This window comes from Hippoglossus hippoglossus, chromosome 4 (assembly GCF_009819705.1).
Source record: "Hippoglossus hippoglossus isolate fHipHip1 chromosome 4, fHipHip1.pri, whole genome shotgun sequence".
NCBI lineage: Eukaryota > Metazoa > Chordata > Actinopteri > Pleuronectiformes > Pleuronectidae > Hippoglossus > Hippoglossus hippoglossus.
The window spans coordinates 6,342,237-6,363,964 of NC_047154.1; the positions used below are offsets into that span (position 1 = coordinate 6,342,237).

The 21,728-nt window shown below is 39.6% G+C and overlaps 2 protein-coding genes across 4 annotated transcripts in view; one reads left to right on the forward strand and one right to left on the reverse strand.

Moving 5' to 3' along the window:
* Positions 1-809: 809 nt before the first annotated feature.
* On the reverse strand, positions 810-5,190 carry LOC117759945 (synapse-associated protein 1-like). Its single transcript, XM_034582494.1, has 10 exons — positions 4,073-5,190; positions 3,832-3,950; positions 3,676-3,742; positions 3,457-3,530; positions 3,208-3,347; positions 2,913-3,064; positions 2,481-2,539; positions 2,232-2,376; positions 1,397-1,528; positions 810-1,325 (listed from the first exon to the last, which is right to left on the reverse strand). The coding sequence occupies exons 1-9, from the start codon at positions 4,263-4,265 to the stop codon at positions 1,401-1,403; spliced, it is 1,077 nt and encodes a 358-aa protein (XP_034438385.1). The 5' UTR covers positions 4,266-5,190; the 3' UTR covers positions 810-1,325; positions 1,397-1,400.
* shroom2a (shroom family member 2a) overlaps positions 4,681-21,728 on the forward strand; it is a 33,122-nt gene continuing 16,074 nt past the window's right edge. For 2 of the 3 annotated variants that reach the window (XM_034582489.1, XM_034582490.1), the window contains exons 1-3: positions 4,876-5,014; positions 7,320-7,530; positions 16,351-16,499. In XM_034582489.1, the coding sequence (XP_034438380.1) occupies positions 7,324-7,530; positions 16,351-16,499 (356 nt within the window). In that variant the 5' untranslated portion in view covers positions 4,876-5,014; positions 7,320-7,323. Of the gene's footprint in view, positions 5,015-7,319; positions 7,531-16,350; positions 16,500-21,728 lie in introns of all 3 variants that reach the window. The other variant, XM_034582492.1, reaches the window with a different exon arrangement.

The window sequence follows — 21,728 nt, forward strand, 5'->3', positions numbered from 1 at the left end:
AGAAGCTGGTATTGTTGTTTGAAACCAAAACTGTTTAAAATCTATTTTCTATCTACACACTTTAGTTTTTTTCTTCTTCTTCTGTGTGTCAGTTGTTTTACATGTTGAAACACCCTCTAAGGAAATATCCTCCTCTAATCACTATATACTTCAAATGAGAAGAATTTTCATGTAAAATTGATTGTGTGCGCAGTTTTGTATCTCAGATGTGCGACTGATAGAGTCTGTAAAGTGAAATAAACAGTAGCTACACTCTGAGTGAAGTGCAACCTGTGTGTGACATTACTGGACTTGCAGAGGATACTATATTGTGTAGTTTATTGTTGCAGTGTTGCACTGAAATGGAAAAAGGAGAACGGTTGTGTTTCCTGTCAAGTTCAGCAATAAAGAGGACTCCGGGGTCAGAGAACTGCGCCGTCACAAACAGCTTGTTTCCTTCAATTCTTCGCAGGTTTCTCACAGCGCATTAGGGACCGAACCGCCAACAGTTGGTGATTGAAGAGTAAACGTGTCTCCGGGTGTTGTGACACATTGACGTGTTGACATACTCTCGACAAGCAGGAGAGACACATGTGCTTTGGTTTAATATGCTTTATGTCTTAGAACACATTCTGTGAACAATCACAAATGTAAAAACAAGGAAATGTGTATTTAAAAATAACAGAGTCAATAAAGTTAATGGTTAATAAACCTGGAACCGTTTTCATCGGTGTAAACAGACAGAGGAGTTTGAATCGGTTTTCCTGAGTAAGTGTTGAAGTAAGAAGGAAGAAAAACAAAGCTTGTTTGGACTCGAAAGTTTCCAGAGTACATTATGTCAGCATCTACATCTATATGTGTGCACGTGGAGACAATGCATTTGGTCTCAACAAATATAGACAGCATGTTCAGTCACGCAAGTACATTCACAAGTATGAAACTACTATAAAAAGCGATATCATATTGGCTTCTGTATTTATTCCTGCGTTACCTGGACGCATTCACATATTCACGGGTTGTGAAGAAGATTTCAACAAATACGATAAAAAGTCTTTCCTTAACAAATTACCAACCAGACCTTTAAAGCGAGACAAAAACTATTCAGACTTATGTTACCGAGTCGGCTTCTTCACTGTTGCTACTGTTAGTGTTGTATTTACCGTGGAGGCGTACATTATAAATATGAGGTGCAGGACAAGATCTCTTCTTTTTAACCAAAGGAGACAGTATACAATATTAACGCATCAAACTATTCAGGCCTCTAAAATGTTATCAACATTCAGTTGTATTTCTCATTCTCTTGGAGGACCAACATTAAAATTAATCATTTCACCAGGAGCATACACTCCGTTGTCAGGTGCTCTTTCTGACCTCAAAGATGTCCTTCAGATAGTTAAGATTGAGGAGCTTGCTCCGGTGCTCTAGCTATCAGCCTTTAGCATATCCTCAATCTCTTTGTCCCAGTTGTCATCGTGGTTCTCTTTATCAGCCAACACGTCGTATTCCTTAAGTTCCTCCTGCAACTCTCTTTCCCAGTCTGGGGTCTCATCTAGAAAAACGAACAAAAATTTTGAGTCACTCAACAAGATGGAAAAACAGAAAGATAAACTTAATTTCAGACTTTCAGGTCCATATCAGTTCAAAAATAGAAAATACAAATCACACTTTGCAAGTCCACAGAGTTTAAAACATATATAGACTCGTGTTCCTCTGTTTCCAAAAACAAGATAAATGGTGCCTCAGTCAAGGCCTTTATGATCACGTTTTTTTAGATAGTTAATCTAAACTTATATTTATATATACAATTCCTCAGCAGAGCATGAAAGTACATTGCAAAAGCCACAAACATGTGACATGCACTTGTCCATGTTGAGCTTGAGCAAAGTTCTGAATGCATCATTATGTGTCACCTGAAGCCTTTTCAGTTCTGCATTACTATAGATGCACCACAGAAGTTCTGTGTCAAGGGGAGTACAGTAGGTTATAAAAAATGCTATTTTAAAATCATCTGTACACATAGAAAATGTGCGTGCCACCATGGTGGCTTGTGTTTACAGTTTACAGCACTGACACTGCACATTGTCATTATCACATAAATCCTTCCTCCTTGGTTCTAACCATCATGACAACACTCTTTTAGAGTTAAATGTAACGTCGTAGTACACATCATAACTTACTCTAAGCAGTTGCTTTAAACCAGCACTGTAACAAGAAACAGTTACATCATGGTCCAGTTCAACAGAAAGACTTACCCTGTGGTGTGCTAGGAGGTTCCCGTTTGTCCAGAACCAGCTGTTCCATCTCTTTGCGCAAGTCGTCCTTATTTATGTTGGATGAGTCAAAAGCATCACTAACAAATTCAGAGACAGGTGGGCTGGTGGAGATCTCCTCTTCATCCTGGCGTTACAGAAACAGGAGGAGGTCTGAATGTTACACTTCTTCCAGTCCAGTTACTGCTTTAAACAAATACTACTATTTTATTCTATTAACAAATGACTTACCTCACTGGACTTTAGTTTGGTGCTGCAAATGGTTGGAGGAGTTTTCCCTTTACCTACACCTGCAAAAATCATTTTGACATTATCTCTGAAGTAATATTCATGTTCTCTCATGCATTGCTGCAGAGTAATGCATGCAATATATATAAAGTATGAATACAACTGATTTTAACATTGCAAGTGTGCAAATTGTTGCCTAAAAAAGGGAAAAAACTAAGATCAACAAGTTCCAAGTGCAAAACGTTCCTTAGGTCGACTCACTGTTTGATTTAATGTTTGGCTTTACCTCATCCCCTTTTCAATAACATTTATTATTTCTGGTTTTGTGGGTGAGAAGCTATCATTTAAAATGATTGATCCGTGTTCTTCTCACTGACAAGAACCTTCAGATTATAGACAGGCCCTCTACCTTTACATTACACAATAAGATTGTACCCTTTTGACGAGTATCCACAGGACTGCAGACAGTTTTCTCCACATCTCTCTGTTCCGCCGCCTGTTGTGCTGCTAGAGCTGTGAGCTGAGCCGACTGTTTTATCAAGGACACGCGGTAAAAGTAATTCTTCCAGAAGGCTTCCTCTTTCACCCTAACAAAAAGAACAGGAAATAGACAATCACCTCTGTGGTGGAATAAAAATATTTTTGTTTTTTTAAATAAACCCACACTTGCACAGGGATGCACATGATGGGAACAGAAAGTTAATATGTGCAGCACGTGAAACATTCTCACTGTTTGGGGACCAGATGGAAGCGCATCCTTCTGAGGAGCTCGTCTTCCTCCAGCATCACCATGGCGACTGGATACATGTGGTCAAAATCAAAGTGAAACTGCACCCCAGCAGGAGGGTCTCGCAAAAAGTTTCTTTTGTCCTGTCAAAAAAAAAAAAACTGAGGTTTCAATTTTCTTGATACTATATAGATGAACAATTTGACTTGGTTTGAATATCAAAATAAATGTCTTATAAGGAATCATACTAACTGCGGAGAGAGATAAAATCTGTTGCTGTACAGTGTCCTCTTCATTAAAACCAACCCATGGTGGCACAGCAGCACCTAGGAACAATGAAAACTAGTCTGTAGTCACAGTATTCTGATGGGATTGTACTTACATGTGATGCATTTTTGATCATCGCGCAATTAGGCCACTATTAATGAAAGTAGCTCAGGAAAATAACTGAATTAATTATTCAGTGCTTACCAAACTTTTTTGCTTTATTCTCCTGAACAAACTTTTCTTGTTCTTTCTGGAAATCACCCAGAAGGGTCTGAGGGAAGAACATACTCCATCAGACAGGCCCAAAAAAAACACGAGGCTGTGAAATCAGTTAAATAACTAGAGCCAAGAGGTATTTACCTTATCGATAATTCCATTTATGTTGCCCTCCTCGACACTTTTCTTCAAAGTTTGTGCTGTTTCAACCACGGACTCGGACAGGTTCTTAGAGGCAGTGCTGGCGAAGTTATAGATGTAACCTGCAGAAGAAGAACATCTATGACTACAGGTGGCTGCGGCTACATGGAAGCTAAAGCAAGGCGACCAAACTCTTTCAACTAAGTCCACCAGAACAACCTTTACTGTTCTGCATCACACGTACCACTGAAGCCCTTGGCTTTCTGTAGAAGTGGATGAGGATCCGCGTGTGTATCCTCACTCTCAGCACCGGCCTTTGTTCCGTCCATCTCAGGACTGCTGTTGTCTTCACTGGCTTCAACAACAGTCTCGCCTTCTTGTTTACCTCGGCCATTTCCCCCCTCTAGTCCGAACCAGTTTCCCCAGTTCTTAAACATACTGTCAATACTTTGCCAATGGCGTTAAAATAAGTTATCCAACGCGCCCCGATGATCAATTACTGCGTGTGTTGATGTTCGTAAAGTAAAGTTAAGGTAAAGTTCTCCAAGTGTGGTCGCTGGTGACGTTTCACCACTCACCCATTTCCGCGAATTCGCTAGGTTTGGACCTGCTGCCGACCCTTAAGTTAACGGGTTGTCATGGAAACGTGCACCCCCCTGGAAGAAGTTAATAGTTAGCGAAATTGTTAATAGTTAGCGAAATGGCGACTAAAATAGTCTAAACCCGGAAAGCTTGGTTAAAGTCTCACGTCTGGAGTGAGTCAGAGTGAGTTTATTCACCCAAGCGTGAAGCAAAGTGGTTTTTTAAAGGGAAACGTTGTCCGCTAACGCGAGATGGCGCTCGCGCTGCGCTCTGCTCCACTTGTTGTCCCTGGTGTCCATGGATGGAGCTAGGTTAGCTTAGCTCATTTAAACTCTCCGGAGTGTGTCAGTGTGTCGCTCTCGGTTCAGGCAGCAGGGACACGGGCTGAACTGCTGCTGCTCACAAACAGCAGAGAAACTCCGCAGCTCCCCGGCGAAACAAGTCGCTCAGCCGCTCCTTTGTTTTAAAGGCGATTCACTACAGAGGGAACTTAGTCGCGCTGAAAAAGACCAAGTATGTGTAACGTAAACCTGCGATAAAGCTGCGTGACTCACCCGAGGGAAGCGTTCGTGTCCACCGGTTTATCCAGGAGTTGAACTCCCAGGTAAGATCAGCTGTTTAAACTGCTATTCTGTGATGTGTGTGTGTGGACAGAGTCAAACGTCTCATGGAGTGGAGTTGTTTTTTCAGACACAAGCGCTTGTTTCTCACGAAGCTTCGGTTACCTGCGTCAAAGAGCGTGTCTGTGTAACTCCGCTCCGGTCACCCGGCTGTCGGCACACAGGGGAAGATGGTTTCCATTGTGCTGCTCGACATTGTTAGTGTTTAATTCTCTCTCGCATAAGAGCATTAAGTTGAAGGGAGCCTGGCTGGAATATGACGACAGGTGATTACGGACTATTACCGATTTGTTAAACTAGTGACGGTTGTAGTTTTATTCCCTGTAAACACAGACTATCCGCTGGATGTAACATTCGCACACTCATCTTATGCACTTAAGCGCTGTCCCCTTCAAATTAAGAGCAGAAAGGTCGCGCTTTGTGGAAGACTAGCTCTAGAAACCTGTGGAAATTATACATCTTTGATATCACAGCTTGTATTTCTTAGTAAGCTGAAGTACGTAGTCCCACGGCTTTGATACATTAGAATTGAGATGCCACGATAAAGGTTCATTGTTGTAGAAACCCGAACGATATGGGAATATTTATGCATATGTAAAATAAAAGAATCCTTCCCCACAATGGGGAAATTTGTTTAGCAGCAGAAAAGAGGACTGTCATAAAGTAGGCATCAGTAAAAGTAATAATAGTAAACATGCAATATAAATGCAAGGAGATATAAAAATAGAAATAGTATATACAATGTAAACAGAATTTACAGTGGGAGCAACATATATACGGTGTAACAGATTGCACATGAGTATATACAGTGTGAGGGATTTCACATGAGCACAGAATTGTATTGAACTGACAGAAATGAGTATTGGAAAGTTAGATGAGTTGAACCTGAGTTTACAGTGCAGTCGCAGAATTAGTGTGCGGTGTTAATTTGAACCAGAGCTGGTTGTACAGTCTGTATATAATGTACGTATAATGGGAATGATTCTTAAGATGTTGTATCAAACCCTAATGACAAAGAAATGTAATGTGTATTTTACAGTTTAATCTTAAACTTTACCTTGAAAAACTATAAATATAAGTAAATAAATAATAATGACATCACGTCCAACAGCCAAACAATTTTTCTACATTGTCAATTCTGCAAAATAAAAGTTTTCATATCAGCACATAATCATAAACGTCAATAAACATACGTCTCAAAGGTTCATATCGGCAGGCTTCAATTGGTCAACTGGTAAATAGGCTCTCATTTAAAGATGTTGTTATAATGGCTTGCCTCAAATTCCCTAATATTCTCACAGCTTTTGTGTCAGGTTTAGTTTAATGTGATGCAGTATACACTTTAATACTTGATTAAACTATGATCACTTTTCTGTTGTTTTCAATGCAGGTTAAAATCTCCACTATTTAAAAGACAATAGGCTACAAATTAGCCATTTTTGGTTTGAAATAGCTAAAATAAGCTGAAATAACTAGTTTAGCTCACAAATCAGTGTTGGTCTGATTCAGATACAGTTGGTCAAAATTGTTTACATTTACTTTTGTCAAGTTAATGTAAATTATAAGTTAGCTTAATTACAACAACACATTACTTTCAATAGACTACATTTAAGAATTCTATCTTTCCGTTTTTACTTTCTTAACAAAATTGTTATTATTTTGTTAACTATTATTTCATGCCTCAGAGAGATTTTCAATGATATAAAACATTCGCAAATACTAACAATTACAAAAACATGGTCCAAAGTAAAGTCAGTTTTAAAAAATGGCATCAAAAAGTATTTACAGTTAAATATTTTCTCATCAGCCAGTCTAAAATGAGTCCCTAAATGATGTTTGCTTCCTCCAGTCACTGGCAAACGCTTAGTAGTCTCTTCAGGTCACACTCAGGCTCAGGAAGGCTTGAAAGACCAATGGAATAACATGGGGCCAGTTAACGGTGAGCTGTGAAAGCGATCAATAGATTCTTGATGATTTCTAAAATTGACAATCAATGGGGTCTTATTATCTTGCTGTAGCTTTGTGCTCCCTCTAGGCTGTTTGGACACTAGGGAGTTACAGCAAGCTCTCATCAGCATATCACTGAAACAGAACATGCTCTCACATTATTGCTCACAGATTATATGCCTGACAGCATTTTATAAATAGTAAAGCCTGGGCCTGAAAATGAGTCCTAGGAGTACAGCCCAAGTTGGACTCCATTGGCTTTTGGAACATGTGCCCATTATTAAGTTTTGACTGGCTAATGTTTAATACTATCATTAAAAGTTGTCTTTATTTTTGTAACAGTGCCATGGATGCTGAGGGATATACAAATGATTTACACTATACGGAAGCTGAGAGCCTTTGGCACGTGATGCAGAAACCAGGAGATCTGGATCAGAGGAGCAGAGATGGTGAGGGCTGGAAGCTGGTGGATGTATTTCTTTCTGGAGGTGCACCATGGGGATTTACACTCAGAGGTGGACTGGAACATCGAGAGCAACTGCTCATAACCAAGGTGAGTAATCCCCAAAAAAATATGAGAACTGAGGTGTCAAGTGTAAAGCTGTTTTCAGACATGTCCTGTGGAGGATCTCAGGAGCATTGGGTCTGGACTTTCTCAGTTTTCCTTTCACACATGTACAGCACAGCAGGGGCTTCTCTGCTCAGATGCAGCGAGGCAGGAGACAGAGGCAGGATGTTGTGTATTATTTCTGCTGCGGAGATCACGTGATTTTTGTTTACAGCACATCGACACATCATCAACTAATGAATACAAACTCTGTTGACATCTACGTCAGTGTCATCTACGTGTGTGACACCGCTTTCTCATCCAGAGATATTTGTTTTGTTTTTTTCATTTATGCATCTGTTGCGTAATAGATAGAATCCAGAGGGGGATCTCCCGCTGTGTTCACACATCGACATCTGCAGACTTTATACTAGGGGGCCGAAAGTCTGCAGAAACACTGGAGACTGTCACAAGGACGTTTGCGTTCACACTTACACGTCCTATGGAGAACCGCATGTGTCTGATCCAATCAAAATGTCATTAACAGGTTATACACTTCAATACTAAAGCCATAAATCAGTCATCAATGTATATACAACTATATGCAGTAAAATATGATGTTAAATGCTGCAGCATTCAGCTTAACCATCAGTTACTGTCCACGTCCAGTTGTCTCACCTACTTTGAAGTCTGCCCCTCCTCAAGTGAACATCCTCAACGTCATTTCACAAAGGAACTCCAATAGATATATTTAGAATTAATTCATGGGACGTTTGTCATGATGGCACAGGTGATGATGGCTAGAAGAGAGAGAGAGCTAGACTTTGATTCAGTATTTGGAATACATAGTCTGCTGCTGTAGACATGGAGGCGTAATTGACCAGTAGTTCAGATCAAAAAGAACGTTTGAAGATGGGTGGACTGACTACTCATCTGATAATGTTGCAATGACAATAATTACACAGTGTGTTTGGCAGCTGGCACCTCCCTTCACCTCAGAACTGCTCTCCCCTTATGTTCAAACGTGCTGCCTAAGATCATCTTGCAAAAACCTCTGGTTAAAACCAAAGGTGATGCTGTTGGAATGCTCTGTCCGAGGAGATCAGGCGTGATAAATTGCTGCCCCAGCTTAAATCAATGCTTAAAGCATACTAATGAGGTTGCTTTTAATTCATGACAGCAATATTTTTATCCTCAGTTTTTACGTAGTTTATTCAGTTTGCTACATAAATATTTGACATATTTGCAATCACCTACCCTAAGAAGGTTATGTTTTCATTTGCATTTCTGTCTGTTTGTTAGCAGCAGGATTATGCAAATACTACTGGATGGAGAACCATGGAACTTGGTTGAAGGATGTTGTATGGGTCAGAAAAGAACCCATTAGATTTTGGTAAAAATCCAGGATTTTCTTTTCATACTTTCTTGATATTGTGAGATAGGACATTTTTCAACATTTTAATCGATTTCCCAGAGAATAATTCATGGATCTTGATGAAAAATCTGTCCTGTTCAGAGGACTGATATTAATGAGTGTGTGCAATTTGGTGCAGAACTTTTTTTTTTATTATTAGTTATTTTTTTATTTAAATGTGGTTAGGGTTAGGGTGTTGCTGGAGGTATGCACTCTCTGAGTGCCCTTCTAGTTTCCCCTGTTACACTTCCCTTTCTATTATTATTAATAACAATAATATAATAATGATGAAATGGCTGGAAACATCCACAGGTTTGGAGGCATCACGCCTGTTGTAATCTTGGTGGTCTCTACTCTACTTACTCTACAACTAAAAAATGTTTAAAGTTACTGTGGCTTTAACGTCAGTGTGTTTGCATTGTCACGTCATGTTAGCACGAGGATGGTAGCTTTTAGCTCAAACCACCTCTAAGTGGAAGTACGACCTCAAAACCAAGAGCACAACTGTCTTGTTTGTGCTCAGTTACTCAAATATTAAATTTAAACATGTATTTGGAAATGTAGCTACTCTATGTAGAGAGTATGAAAGTGTTTTACACAGAGGTGCTCCAAAGCTGGGATCATGTGGCGCATTTTGGCTGAATGTGCTGTGAAATGCCTAAAAGTCAGGATTTTATAGAGACTTTTTCCAAATAAAAACACATTCAACGGATCATGCATTAATGCCTGTAATTATCATGCGTCATAACTTTAAGTGGGTGGCCTGAGCCACAGTGTGCACACAGTGACCATGAGAGGGAGACTAGCTAATCACAGTGGTGCCCAATCAGTTCTAAAATCACACTGTAACCTCACATCTCTGTTCACTGTGTAATGATTAACTACAGAAGACCTTGCTCATTAATTTGACAAGGTAAATACACCAGCACCTGTTAGTCAGGAGCTGTGTTTCTGCTTGGTTTTTGTTGGCTGAGTGAGTCTGTGTTGACCCAAAGGAGGTCCAAAGTCTAACTCCAGTGGCCGAAACTCAGGACCTCTGGCACCATATGGGCTTAGAGGGATACAGTCAGCACTACTTTCACCCCATTACCATAGGTTTTACAAGCATGTGATTCAAATGACCAGAACTGTGACCATTTTAAGTCTTTAAGCTGTAAGATTAAATGGTGAGTTCACATTGCTGAATTTTTGCAGGGGCGAAGCAGTGCCCAGCTGGACTAGACATAGCATTTTATTGTAAATGTTATGTCACTGAATGTTAGGACCGACACAACTGGATTTGTTTGCATCTGATGGTAAGATATTAACTCTTTTTTTTTAGAAGTCTTTTACTCTAAACCAGTCTCACTTGCTGCTGACTCAAAATTTAGAGAAACTTTTCAGTAAATTGATCCTGGACTGAACTCCCATGTGTATGTCACAGTGTCTTCAAATGCTTCAGAGTTTAGTTTGCTGTCACCTACTACAGTGCGAGTTATTGGAGCCCACATGCACATTTGCATTCTCATATTTTTGTGCTGGGCTGAATTTCAGTTCGGAGGGTAGCATGTGGTACCAGGAGCGGGGGAGGAATGTTGGAGCTTTGTTTGATTTTCTAAATGTAGTGAATTATCCGTGACAGCCTGAAGCTCGTAGGAATGGCATGATGGGATAAATTAAGTCTGGATTAGTGATTTGTCCTCTTTTGGGGCAGATCTCAGTTTAGACCCAATGATTTACAAGGTGTGTTGTTAAATTCTTTGTGTTAACAAGATGAAGATGCAAGTAAGCCTACAATGTCTCCTAAACTATATCTGTCTGCCAGATAAGAAGCCTCTTATAAACATTTGTTAATAAAATGACAGACTTATTGTGCGTGTAAGCCTGTGTGCACTACCTCAAGGCCATTGGTTCTTTATCTGGCCGATGTTTTTGGATGGTGATTATTCAGTTTAACAAAATATAGGCTGCTCTTGCTCCCTCATGGTCAGTATGTGTTATTTTTGCAAATGCTGTGTAAAAGTAACAGCACTTCTCTATGCTACCTGAACATGTAGGAATGACAGATCTGTCTAATTGTATAGTGATCTGTCTCACAATACAACATTTTTACTAAACACTAAAACTGAGAAACAATGCATGAAAAAAATGTATGTATTATTTCTCTGTCTCACTCCTTCCTGCTGAACCATGTAACACACCAGCACCCATGTTGATTTTTTTTGGTCAGCCACAGTCCAGTTCACTGTTGAATTATACATCTCTTTAATGATCAGAAAATTCCAGATGACTTCAACTGGACGTGATTGTTTTATGTGTTGTTCTTATTTTTATGTGTTTGTGTTTCAGCATGAGTAGTGAGCAGGGAGTCTTAATAAAACCTGAGGAACACACTTTTGTCGAGGAGGGCCAAACGTAATAACTTTATTGCGTGTTTTTCTCCTTTTCACATTCTCTCAGATAACTAAACTGAAAGATAGTTTTAAAAAAGGGCCCATAGTTGATGAGAGGTTTAAGGTATTTGCTAAAAAAAATATCCTGGATCTAATTAAAATTCTTAACATTCCACACATAACTCAGGTTATGTTCAAGGTCTTCATGGATTTACGGTCCTTAGTCTCAATAAACTTAAATAATCCTGTTTTACCAAACACAGCTGGGCATGCACCTCATACATACGTCTCCTCTGCCAGGATCGCAGTTTATATGGAGGCAAATATTGTTTGCTCTTAAAGAACCAGCACCAGACACACTGCAAAACTGACTCTGTTCCTACACGCTGCGATTAATCACCTGCAGGTAAACAGGTTTTACCAATTACTGGACCCTGTGTGACTCTGTTTCTCTCAGGGGTTGCTCAACCTCTGGAGTAAAACTGATTCATACAGAACAGGATTAGGATAGAGACGAGAAGATTCAGATAGTTTTCTATTTGTGGACGTCAGGATTTCAGAGGGAGGAATATGGAATGCTGGAAGGATTATTTCAGGATATTTGAGCTGAGAAGAAGGAATGGATCAGTCCGGCTCTTTGATGGAAATGTTCAGTATTAAAATGTATGAGAGATGAGGCATTTATTCTGAGTGTATCCTAAATGTTCGAGCTAACTGTTGCTGCCTTGTTATGACATGAACCATTATACTGAAACTGTTTCAGGGTCATGTGGAATGCCCTTTTATACACAAGGCTCAAACTCATGTGTATATATAAACATTGTACTACGAAACCCTATATTTTCAAAATAAAAGTTCTGTCTTTCATCCCTAACTGTCTGATGAAAGAATAAATACAGAGGAGAAGAAATTTGGAATCACAATGTCAGCTATTCATACTACTCAAAATGTACTGAAAGATAGTTCACATGCTAACACCCAATACTATAGTATTCTTTATGAATCCCACTGTTGGTTGTGTGTTGCACTCTTTAAACTGTCTTCATGACCAAAAGTACATTGATTCATTCCATCCTCTTTTATTTCAAGATACGTTGCCTTTTTGGTACGAGAGGAGAGAAGGAGAAAGTAGAAACTATACTTATATTGTTTTGTCCTGTTGTAACTTTAGATCCATGTCAATTCAAACAACAGTGAGTAAAGCATATGAAGAAGAAACGTACTTGATAATGACGCCACAAAAATTACAACAACAAACACAGGATAGACATCAACAATATAGCACGTAATGCTCTGATTGAGTTTGGTGATGCAGTTAATTCTGGAAAATAATGCCAATGAGTAAATATATTGTTTTAATCTTGAGACACCACATATGTAAGCTATGCACAAATGTACTGTGTGTACTTAGGAAGCATTCAATGTGGTTAATGCATGTCACAATCAAATGTGATCAATTGGAAGATTTTTTGCAAAAGTTCCAGATGCTTAAAACATTTGTCTACAATTAGTGAGAGATGCTAATAATACTGAAACCTTAAAAAAAACTATGCGTCATGAAAGGTTTAGGTGTCTTTGTTAATGTGGTCGCTGCTGGCTTGTCAAACTGCAATAAACATTTTCAATGATGTATGCGGACAACACCTAAATCCCTATATGAGGTCCAAGTTCAGTGCCCTTGTCAGCACGGTGCACAGGACATCAGTCAGCAGAAAGGACACATTCCTTATCCTCCTTGCCACCACATCCTTCCCTTAATGTCCCACAGAGAGACACAAGGCTATTTTTGAGGGTACTCCGGCCTCCAGGATGGCTGCAGTTTCACTGATTATAGCCTGGAGGAAGATGGTAAACAAAGGACATGGTATATGACTCGTGCTGATTGAGCTGCCATGGTGAAAAATGTTTGGAGAAGCAGTATGAATCTCCTGCCTTGATGTTGTGCGAACACTGCTTCTATCTGCCCTCAGGTTTTCTTTTTTACAGCGGCTTGACACTGTTTGTTGTTTTTTAAATTTGCATCCTCAAGATATTCAGTTGTTGTTGAGCCATATTTCTTGTTCGGTTGTTTAAAAGCGAAACTAGTGTGTAGTTCAAGGCCGTCTTACAGATATGCTGTCGTCAAGAAATAATTTAGCACTGACTGACATCTTCTTTTGTTATCGCACACACAACACACACACACACTGTGCTCTTGTAAATACTCACTGTCACTGAAGTGTCAAACATGTAGCTAAAAATGTTCCAGTAAATAAACTACGGTAGGAACCAGTTGGCTTGGAGCTAAGACTGGTTAGGGAAGTCAGAAAGTGCAGTTCTCTGAAGCAAATTTGGGGGCAATAAGTGATGCTTTATTGCAATGTTTTTTTGTTGTTGTTGTTGTTCTATACGTATAAGAATTATACAGTTATTAGTTAGTTTAGGCTTTTTGGACTTTTCAATATTTATCGGTTTTAGAACTTTACTCGCACTTAGCGTAAGTAGTTATCAACCTATCTCTCCTCTGCTCTGCTCCATGCGTGGGGAGGGGCTATACATGGCAGAGGATAGGTAAGAAACATCACAGTGGGAACTCACACTGCACTTAAATTGTGTTGATTAAATAAATATATGTTTTTTCTTAGGGTTTTTTTGTGGGGCATTCCTGTCTCATTTAACGTCAAAGTCCTTACGTTGAGCTTACATCAGCTATAATCCTGAGTGAAACCAACCAGATTTAAAATCACATCACCAAGACTGGTTTTGCTGTTTATTGAAACTGTGGTGTTCTCATGTCCATTTTAAACACTGTTACTTCCAGTAACCGTATCAGCCAGTGATTCAGTGTCTCCACAAAATTCACTTCCATATCAGGACCATCTCAGGAATCTGGCCAGCCATCATAAAAATCTGCAGCCTCGACGCTGCTTCAAAATCTGAATTACAGAAGAATGAAAAGAGGCTATGTTCGAGCTACTTTGGCTCTGGGTTTCTGTGCTGCGGAAAAGGCCATATAAGACGTAATGGTCTGTAAATGTACACATACCTCTGCAGTTGAGTCATGCAGCCCCCGCTCTCAGGTTGAGTGGAGAACTGATAATCAGCTGCAGAGCTTGGCTTTTGTGTGTTAATGTGCCAACTGCCAAGCAAGTTCTCACTGCTTGTCTTTCCACACCGACCCGTGCTGTCTTGCACTTCTGTTATCTGACTTTCTGCGTCAGTGTGAGGACAGCTCTGACCTTAACCAGGGGGACATCTGTCATGTCACAGGCCCTTTCTGTAGCTGCGATTCTTTCAGTTTTTAATATCTTCTCTGCGGTGGGTCCTCTCCAGAGATAACAGTACATCGACACAAGCATATGCTGACCTCAGTGCACTGTACTCAGTTTACTGTACATCCCATTGACAGATGTGTTATTCCAGGTGTCTGGAATACAATACAGTTTGTTTTTACATCATGTCACTGGCTTGAACAGCAGCTTTTTGAAGTATTTTATTAGCTTTTGATCCTGGTCTGTAGAAACTGGCTCTCCTGCTGTTAACTCTGGTAAAGAGTGTTTTTCTTCTGTCACGTGCTCTATTGAGAAAGTCAACAAGACACTGGTAACTTTATATGTCTCAACTGCCGCAAAGACTTGCATTAAGATAATGTAATGGGATAATTAAGAATTTAATTAATATTTTTCCTCCTCAATAAACAACATGAACATTCTTTCTATTCATGTACATAGAGAAGGAAAACAGGAATTAAATTCCTTATCTCTGATTTATAGCTGAAATGATTAGGTTATTAGTCATTAGTAGTAGGCGAGAGAGAGGACGACATGCAGCTAAGGCCCCCACCGGATTCAAACCGGTGGTAAGGACTCAGCCTTCTTAATACGTGGTACACACTTAACAAGGTGAGCCCCATTGAGCCTGAAATACCAGTCAGTCTGTGGTTTTTGGCTTCTTGTTATCAAGCAATATAAGACGTCTCCTTGAGCCTTAGTAAAAAAACATGTGTGGGCATGGAGGTGGCTCAGAGAGAACCAGTACCAGGGGAGTATTCGCCGCATCTGAGGCAGCAGAAAGAGCTGCCACAGGAAGGAGCGACACATGGCAGAGAGCCTGATAGAAAGAGACAGAGCTGAGCAGCCAAGAAGCCAGCAGAGACCTCTGGCCAATTTAAGTTGAGTTGGTTGGATTTATGTTTTTTCCTGTTTGAATGGTAAATATGTTAAAAAAGTTGCCACAACATGTTATCATTTAAAAAACCTTTATTAATTTAATTTATACATTTACATATGTGTGACTGGGCCCTAACCCTGTTATTCCATCATAGTAGCGTACACAATCCAATGGTTTATAAAGACAGTTTGACATCTAGTTTCCTCTGAACTCCTAGACCTTTCCCACTAAGTGTGTAAGCACATGTCATCCTCAGTTCAAACAGAAAGGAATTGCTGGTTTTTCTGAACATGGCACCGGTGAACCCCAGCTAAGATTAGAAAATTAAAAGTTGGTTTTGGTATAGAACTGGAATTTGTCTAAACTTGGGCTGTCCCCCTAAGTTTGGTGAGAAAAGACCCAAGGTGACTGAGATGCTCTCGTCTCTATTGTCTAGCTGACGGCAGGAGAGACACTGCACGGTACGACAGGATTAAGTAACTGAGCTATGACCAAGATTCCAACTTTTATTATCCCTGAGTGTGTTTGGGAATTTCCCCATCAGAGGATAGACAAAGACATTAAAACTATGTTTTTAGGTCAAATATGAGTTATCTAGATAAGAAAGACCATCAACCAGTTAACAACACACACTGCCCAATTAATATACTTAGAAGGCATAAGGAAGATTAAGTTCTTATATGGCTTAACATTGCCAAGATGTCCTGTGTCATAGTTGTTGCATTCATCTGCTCTTGTTTCACCTCTATCTCCAAACTGCCAAGTGTTAGATAAGGCACAATGCCCCAAAAATATCTTAAGAACAACAACAACATCTATCTTGAAACATTGTTATGTCTGAAGATTTGTGTGTTTAACTCTTGTTTCCCACCTGCTGTGTTTATGTTGCAGGTTGAGGAGGGCAGCAAGGCAGCCGCTGTGTGTCTCCAGGTGGGAGACGAGCTTGTCAACATCAACGAGATTCCCCTGACTGGCTACAGACAGGAAGCGATCTGCCTCGTCAAAGGCTCCCACAGGACCCTCACTCTGGTGGTGAAAAGGTAGGTAACCAATCCCAGCCCCCTCTCCTCTGGTGTTGTCACAAGGGCGCCACCCCCTCGCCCTAACAGCTCACCATGGAAACATTACCAACAAACCAAGGTGACGGAGGATCCCAGCCCCTACAGCCGCTGCTTGTCAGCACAGCCTGTCTGTAGACTAGTTTACACTTTCTGGGATTTTTTAAACTGTCACCATTGAGTTATTGGTAGCTGGACAATCTTGTTTTGCTAGGTTGTGCTGGGTTGTCAACAGGAGTTCGTGGTTAGTGGCAGGTTTCATGACGATCAAGTCCCGAAAAAAGGAGAGGCTGTGGATGACATCATTTTTCCTGTTAGATCCCACACAGGCAGGAGTGAGAAGGATAAACAAGGGGAAGTAAAGATGCAAATGACGCTGTAGCTCTGAGCTATTGGTAGCAGTTCAGTACACCCCCTGTCAGTTGCTCTCACACCCTCTGTGATTAGGCATTTCTAGCTTGCATTGTTTCTCTGCTATCTGCACACATCTCATTCTTTCACATTCACCAAAGAACACACTGTTGCTGAACAGTTAACCCACTATAAATGATTACATTCACTCTTTTGGCAGAAGCCAGCCCTTGTGACTTATTGGCTCTGCCATATTGTTTAGTGTTCATATCTTGTTTAACTGATGAATCATTTGTCAGCTGAGTCCTGGAGGCCTTTATTACAAATGACCTTGTTCTTATGAAACACTAGTCTTATTGTCTCCTTAGCCGTCTGCTTTTCTTTCTGCATTGTATCATATCATAACGTAATCGCCAAACAAATCCTCCCGTACAAGGAAGTCCACTCACCATTTATCTCTCCACATGGAAGTGGCTGTGAGTCTAGGTCATTGTGTTTTATTCTCAATGGACATGTCTATAATAGGATCTGCAAACAAGGATTCATTACTCTCAGTAACAATCTGTGTGCATTTCATTACCTATGTTATTTAAATGTCAATCAAATCTGATCAGACCACGGCCACATAGAGCTAATGAAGTAGATTAGTGATGGGTTTTTGAACATTAAAATCTTAATCTTAAAATCCCTTCAAATCTTAAGGAAGTGACGTCTTTCCGACTTAAACAGGATATATGGACTGGGTTTAGTTGCAAGAGGAATCTTAGTCAATTCTTTTGCTTGAAAATGGGTGTGTCTTAGCTGTTGTATGGAGATACAAACTTATAGCATATATTTTGATAAATTATGTTTTTGCTTACTGTTATCCAAATACACACCTCCAACTGTAAAGAGAGTGCATTAGTTCTGTGTGCAGTAATGAAGTGTGTATAATAATAATAAGCAGTACAAATATTGTAAGTGTCATAGCTAATCACTGGCTGTGGTTGTATAGTCCCTCAGTCCATGCATATGCATATGTGTGTTCATAATTATGGATGTACGTCTTTTGATCAAACTGATTTTGTTGGTCAAAGTTCAAAGGTTACAGATGTCAAAAAACAAGTTATTTGGCCATAACACAAGAAATATTATCCTCATCCTGAGACATATTATGACAAATATATAAGCGATCATTTATATTTTGTATCCAAAAGGTCAAAGTTTAGCTTCACTGTGACATTATAATGTTCTGCAAACACTTCTAGTCATTATTTGACTCCATAACTCAGGAAGGGGAGATTAACTAAATTCCCTTCAGCCTGACTCAGGTGGTAATTCAAGTTCATTTTGAAACAGAAGAAGAATAGGACATAAACAGTGGATGGATTACACGTTAGAAGAGAAGAAGGAATAACCAAAGGATCTGAGTATTGTCATTTCACTGTGCATGTGTTTCAAAAATAGAGAGAGACATTTCCTTACAAGGCCAAGTCTTATTGTTAATGCTGTGCTTTAGAGAAACGTTTAGTCCCACAGGACTCTTAGTTGCTCCTGTCGGTCTGTGTTGAAGAGTTTACTTTTTTCTCACACTTTACAATGGCATCTCCACTCAGTCATTTTCAAAGGCCACAATAACAAGTCTCTGTCAGATTTAGAAAACAGCAAAGTGATGATGGTTCATTAAAGAACCTCAACGCTTCAATTCCAGTCCTATTTCTTCCTCTTTTCATCCAAGTGCAGTCTGCATGTTGTGTTGGAAGACTGGTGTTGGGTTTGGAAACATACCATGGTGTATGAGTCCATATCGCTGCCTGTACCTACTGTACCTAGAGCCCTGATGTTTGTCTACTGCTTACCTGTGCCCGGGCATGCAGATGCCAGCCATCAAACCCTTTCTTTTTATCTCATGGATAACGTCGGATACCTGAATGGGGATCAGGAAGCTGTCAGAACCTGCTCCTGTGCAAAGGTGTGGTTTCTTTACAGAGAGCAGAAGGGAGGAGCTTGATTTAGCAAGTCATGTATTTTGCATGCAGTGACTAATAATGTGAAATTGTTGGTATATTTTCACATGTCACAAAGAGAAGAGGTGTGGTTATCTGTGGGAAAGCATTGTGTCGTCTTTGCACATGCCTGGACAAAACTAATTTTTCAACTTCAGGATGTCAAATGATGAAATCTCGTTTTGCACATCAAAAACAATACAAGAGTGTGAGCAAAAGTTAAATTGCACGTTTTATGCACTGTTTGTTTAAAGCTCACCAACACTAATTACTATATAGAGTCAAATGCTATAATTCTCCTTCACATTACACTTGCATGGATTCCAGCTTGTTGTTGTTATGCTTTGCAAACTGAAAAACCCAAAGGTTGTAATGTGGCAAAATGCAGCAAATTCTAAGTCTAATTCCAGTCAGTAATGTCTCCAAACCTTATATGGTCTGCACTTGTCTTGAGAGCAGCTGCACTGAGAGTAAGGAAACAAACAGTGCACACAACACTCTGGTATCTTTAACCAGTGCAACTAGAATTTACAGAAACACAGATCATTTGACCCGTGTGTCTTTGAAAGCTTGTATCACATCAGGGATCACCGGAGCTTAACTCCTTATCCATAAAGTTTTCACATTATTTGCAACATGCAACCAACTGTGGAGTAAATCATTTAACTTTACAGCATGAGTTTTGAAATTTGTTGTGGTATTTGGTTTCCCCCTTCTGGCGCTGCCACAGAAGTACCACAGTCGCTCATATGCTTCATTATTTAACTTTGGAAGAGACACGTAAAGCTGTTGTTGTTGTTGTTGTTACAAAAATGGTGTTTCCAGCACCATGATACACCAGTGTGGCTATTTTAGATGAGTGAAGTATGCACAGCGGTTTAGTGCACAATCCAATTATACCTGGTAAAGCTTACAGCCGTTAAGTGTAAGCATTGAGTTGGAGTTGCAGTGCAGTTGCTCACACTTAATGACGTTTGTTTTACTAAATAAGCCTGTGTAGTATGTTTGGAATTCTTGTTTTAAGAAGTAGATTTCTTATAATTGTGTGGGTCTCAGCAGAGGAAATCCTAGTTTAGAGATTTCACAGTTGGCTTGTCTTAGCTGCACCCCTCTGTTTCTATTTTGGTTTGTTCCAATGCCAAGGTGAGTTGACAGCAAATAACAATTCAAATCAAATCTTTAAAAAACAGTCCAATCAAAGAAGAAATACTCTTAGTTTTTTTTTACAAACTCTGGCGTCTATCGTTCTTCAACTCTGAGACTCAAGGTAGCTGGTCCCAGTGAGGCCCAGCACCATTCTGTCATTGACAGGTTGAAATGATACCTGTCATTTCTGACATGATTTCCCCTGATCTGTAATAATGGAAAATGTGGCAGACGCAGAACATGCTGGATAGTTTTGTAATTGTAAAGTTGTTGAGATCCTCGGCCACTGACAGAAATGTTTCTGGGCTGTGGGTCAGTGCGGGCAGCCGGTGACTTGACAGCTGGTATGCCACTCAGCCCAGGAATGTGCTGGTCATTACATGCTGCTCACGGTTCACCTCTCTCACCCGAAACATGACTGGTTTGATTGTAGAGTCTGCAAAAGAAGGCCTTTGTCAGACCCTCAGGAACCAAGTGGAGTCCACTGTCTCACCTCCAAAAGCAGGTTGGATCCTTTTAGCCTCAGCATTTTTCTACCTAGTAATACTATACGTGAGGCTACACTTAATGTGTTTTGTTTAATGGAGATAATGTAGTTAATTCCTGCGCCAAAGACACAGATGTTTGACTGTTAAAGCCTGAAAAGACGGCTGTGAATTTGCCCATTATACAGTATGTACAGTCTGTTCTTATCAGACTCATAATATTAAATATGATATGATTTGTTAAGCTTAATGAGAATTTATTTTAAAGTTTATGGACCTCAGATAGAAAACCTTGTTTGGTATGCATGCTTAATTTCCTCCCTCACAATAGATCACTGCGAATTTCTTTGCCTTCCTATCACCTTTATGTTGCAACGATTCTTTGCTGAGCGTATTGCCTGTCACCAGACCTCTTGCACTCGTGCCAGGGAAATAATAAGAGGAAAAAAACACCTGTTTGTCACTCAGCCAGGAGACTTTTCTCCTGTTTATGACATTTCTCATTGTCATTAACCAAACGCAAAACAGTCTAAACCCCCACAAATATCATAACTGTACTCTTCTCCTTCTGAGGATGAATAGTTAAACTGGTAAAAAAAAATCGAATACAATAAAAATAGACATATCTTTTGGATAATAGATTTAGTTTTTCATACGAACGGTATTATGTATTCTGCTGCTGTATAAATTAATTATCCTGCAAGTTGAGGCTTGTATTGGACAACTTCCATTCAGACTGAACAACACTTGGCACTTATGTTAATGGTTTCCTATGCACAACCACATTCCAGATGTGATTAGTTTTATGATAACTGATCAAGACAGTGTCTGAAGTCAATGTTCATCACAGAAACCACTAACACTAGCACACACAGAAGATGTTAGTTAATGCACATTGTCCTTGTGAATAAATAAATAAAATGAAATGGTGCATTTATCAATGTATTTTAATCTTACTATGCTATTGCAACAAGTCTGCATGAGGTCATAAGACTATTCATTAACACAAAAAACTGTAAACAGGAAAACCCAATGAAATAGCAGCACAGTAAGAATAGATTTATATAGTTTTCTCATTAAGTATTGTACTGAATAATGCTAACTTGGATTTATATAGCATGTTTCAAGATACCCAAGGTTGCTTACAAAGGTAATAGAGATGATAATAATAACAATAATAATAACAATTTCATCTGACAACTTTAACTTCATCACAGACAACAAGCAATTAATTCAAAAACATT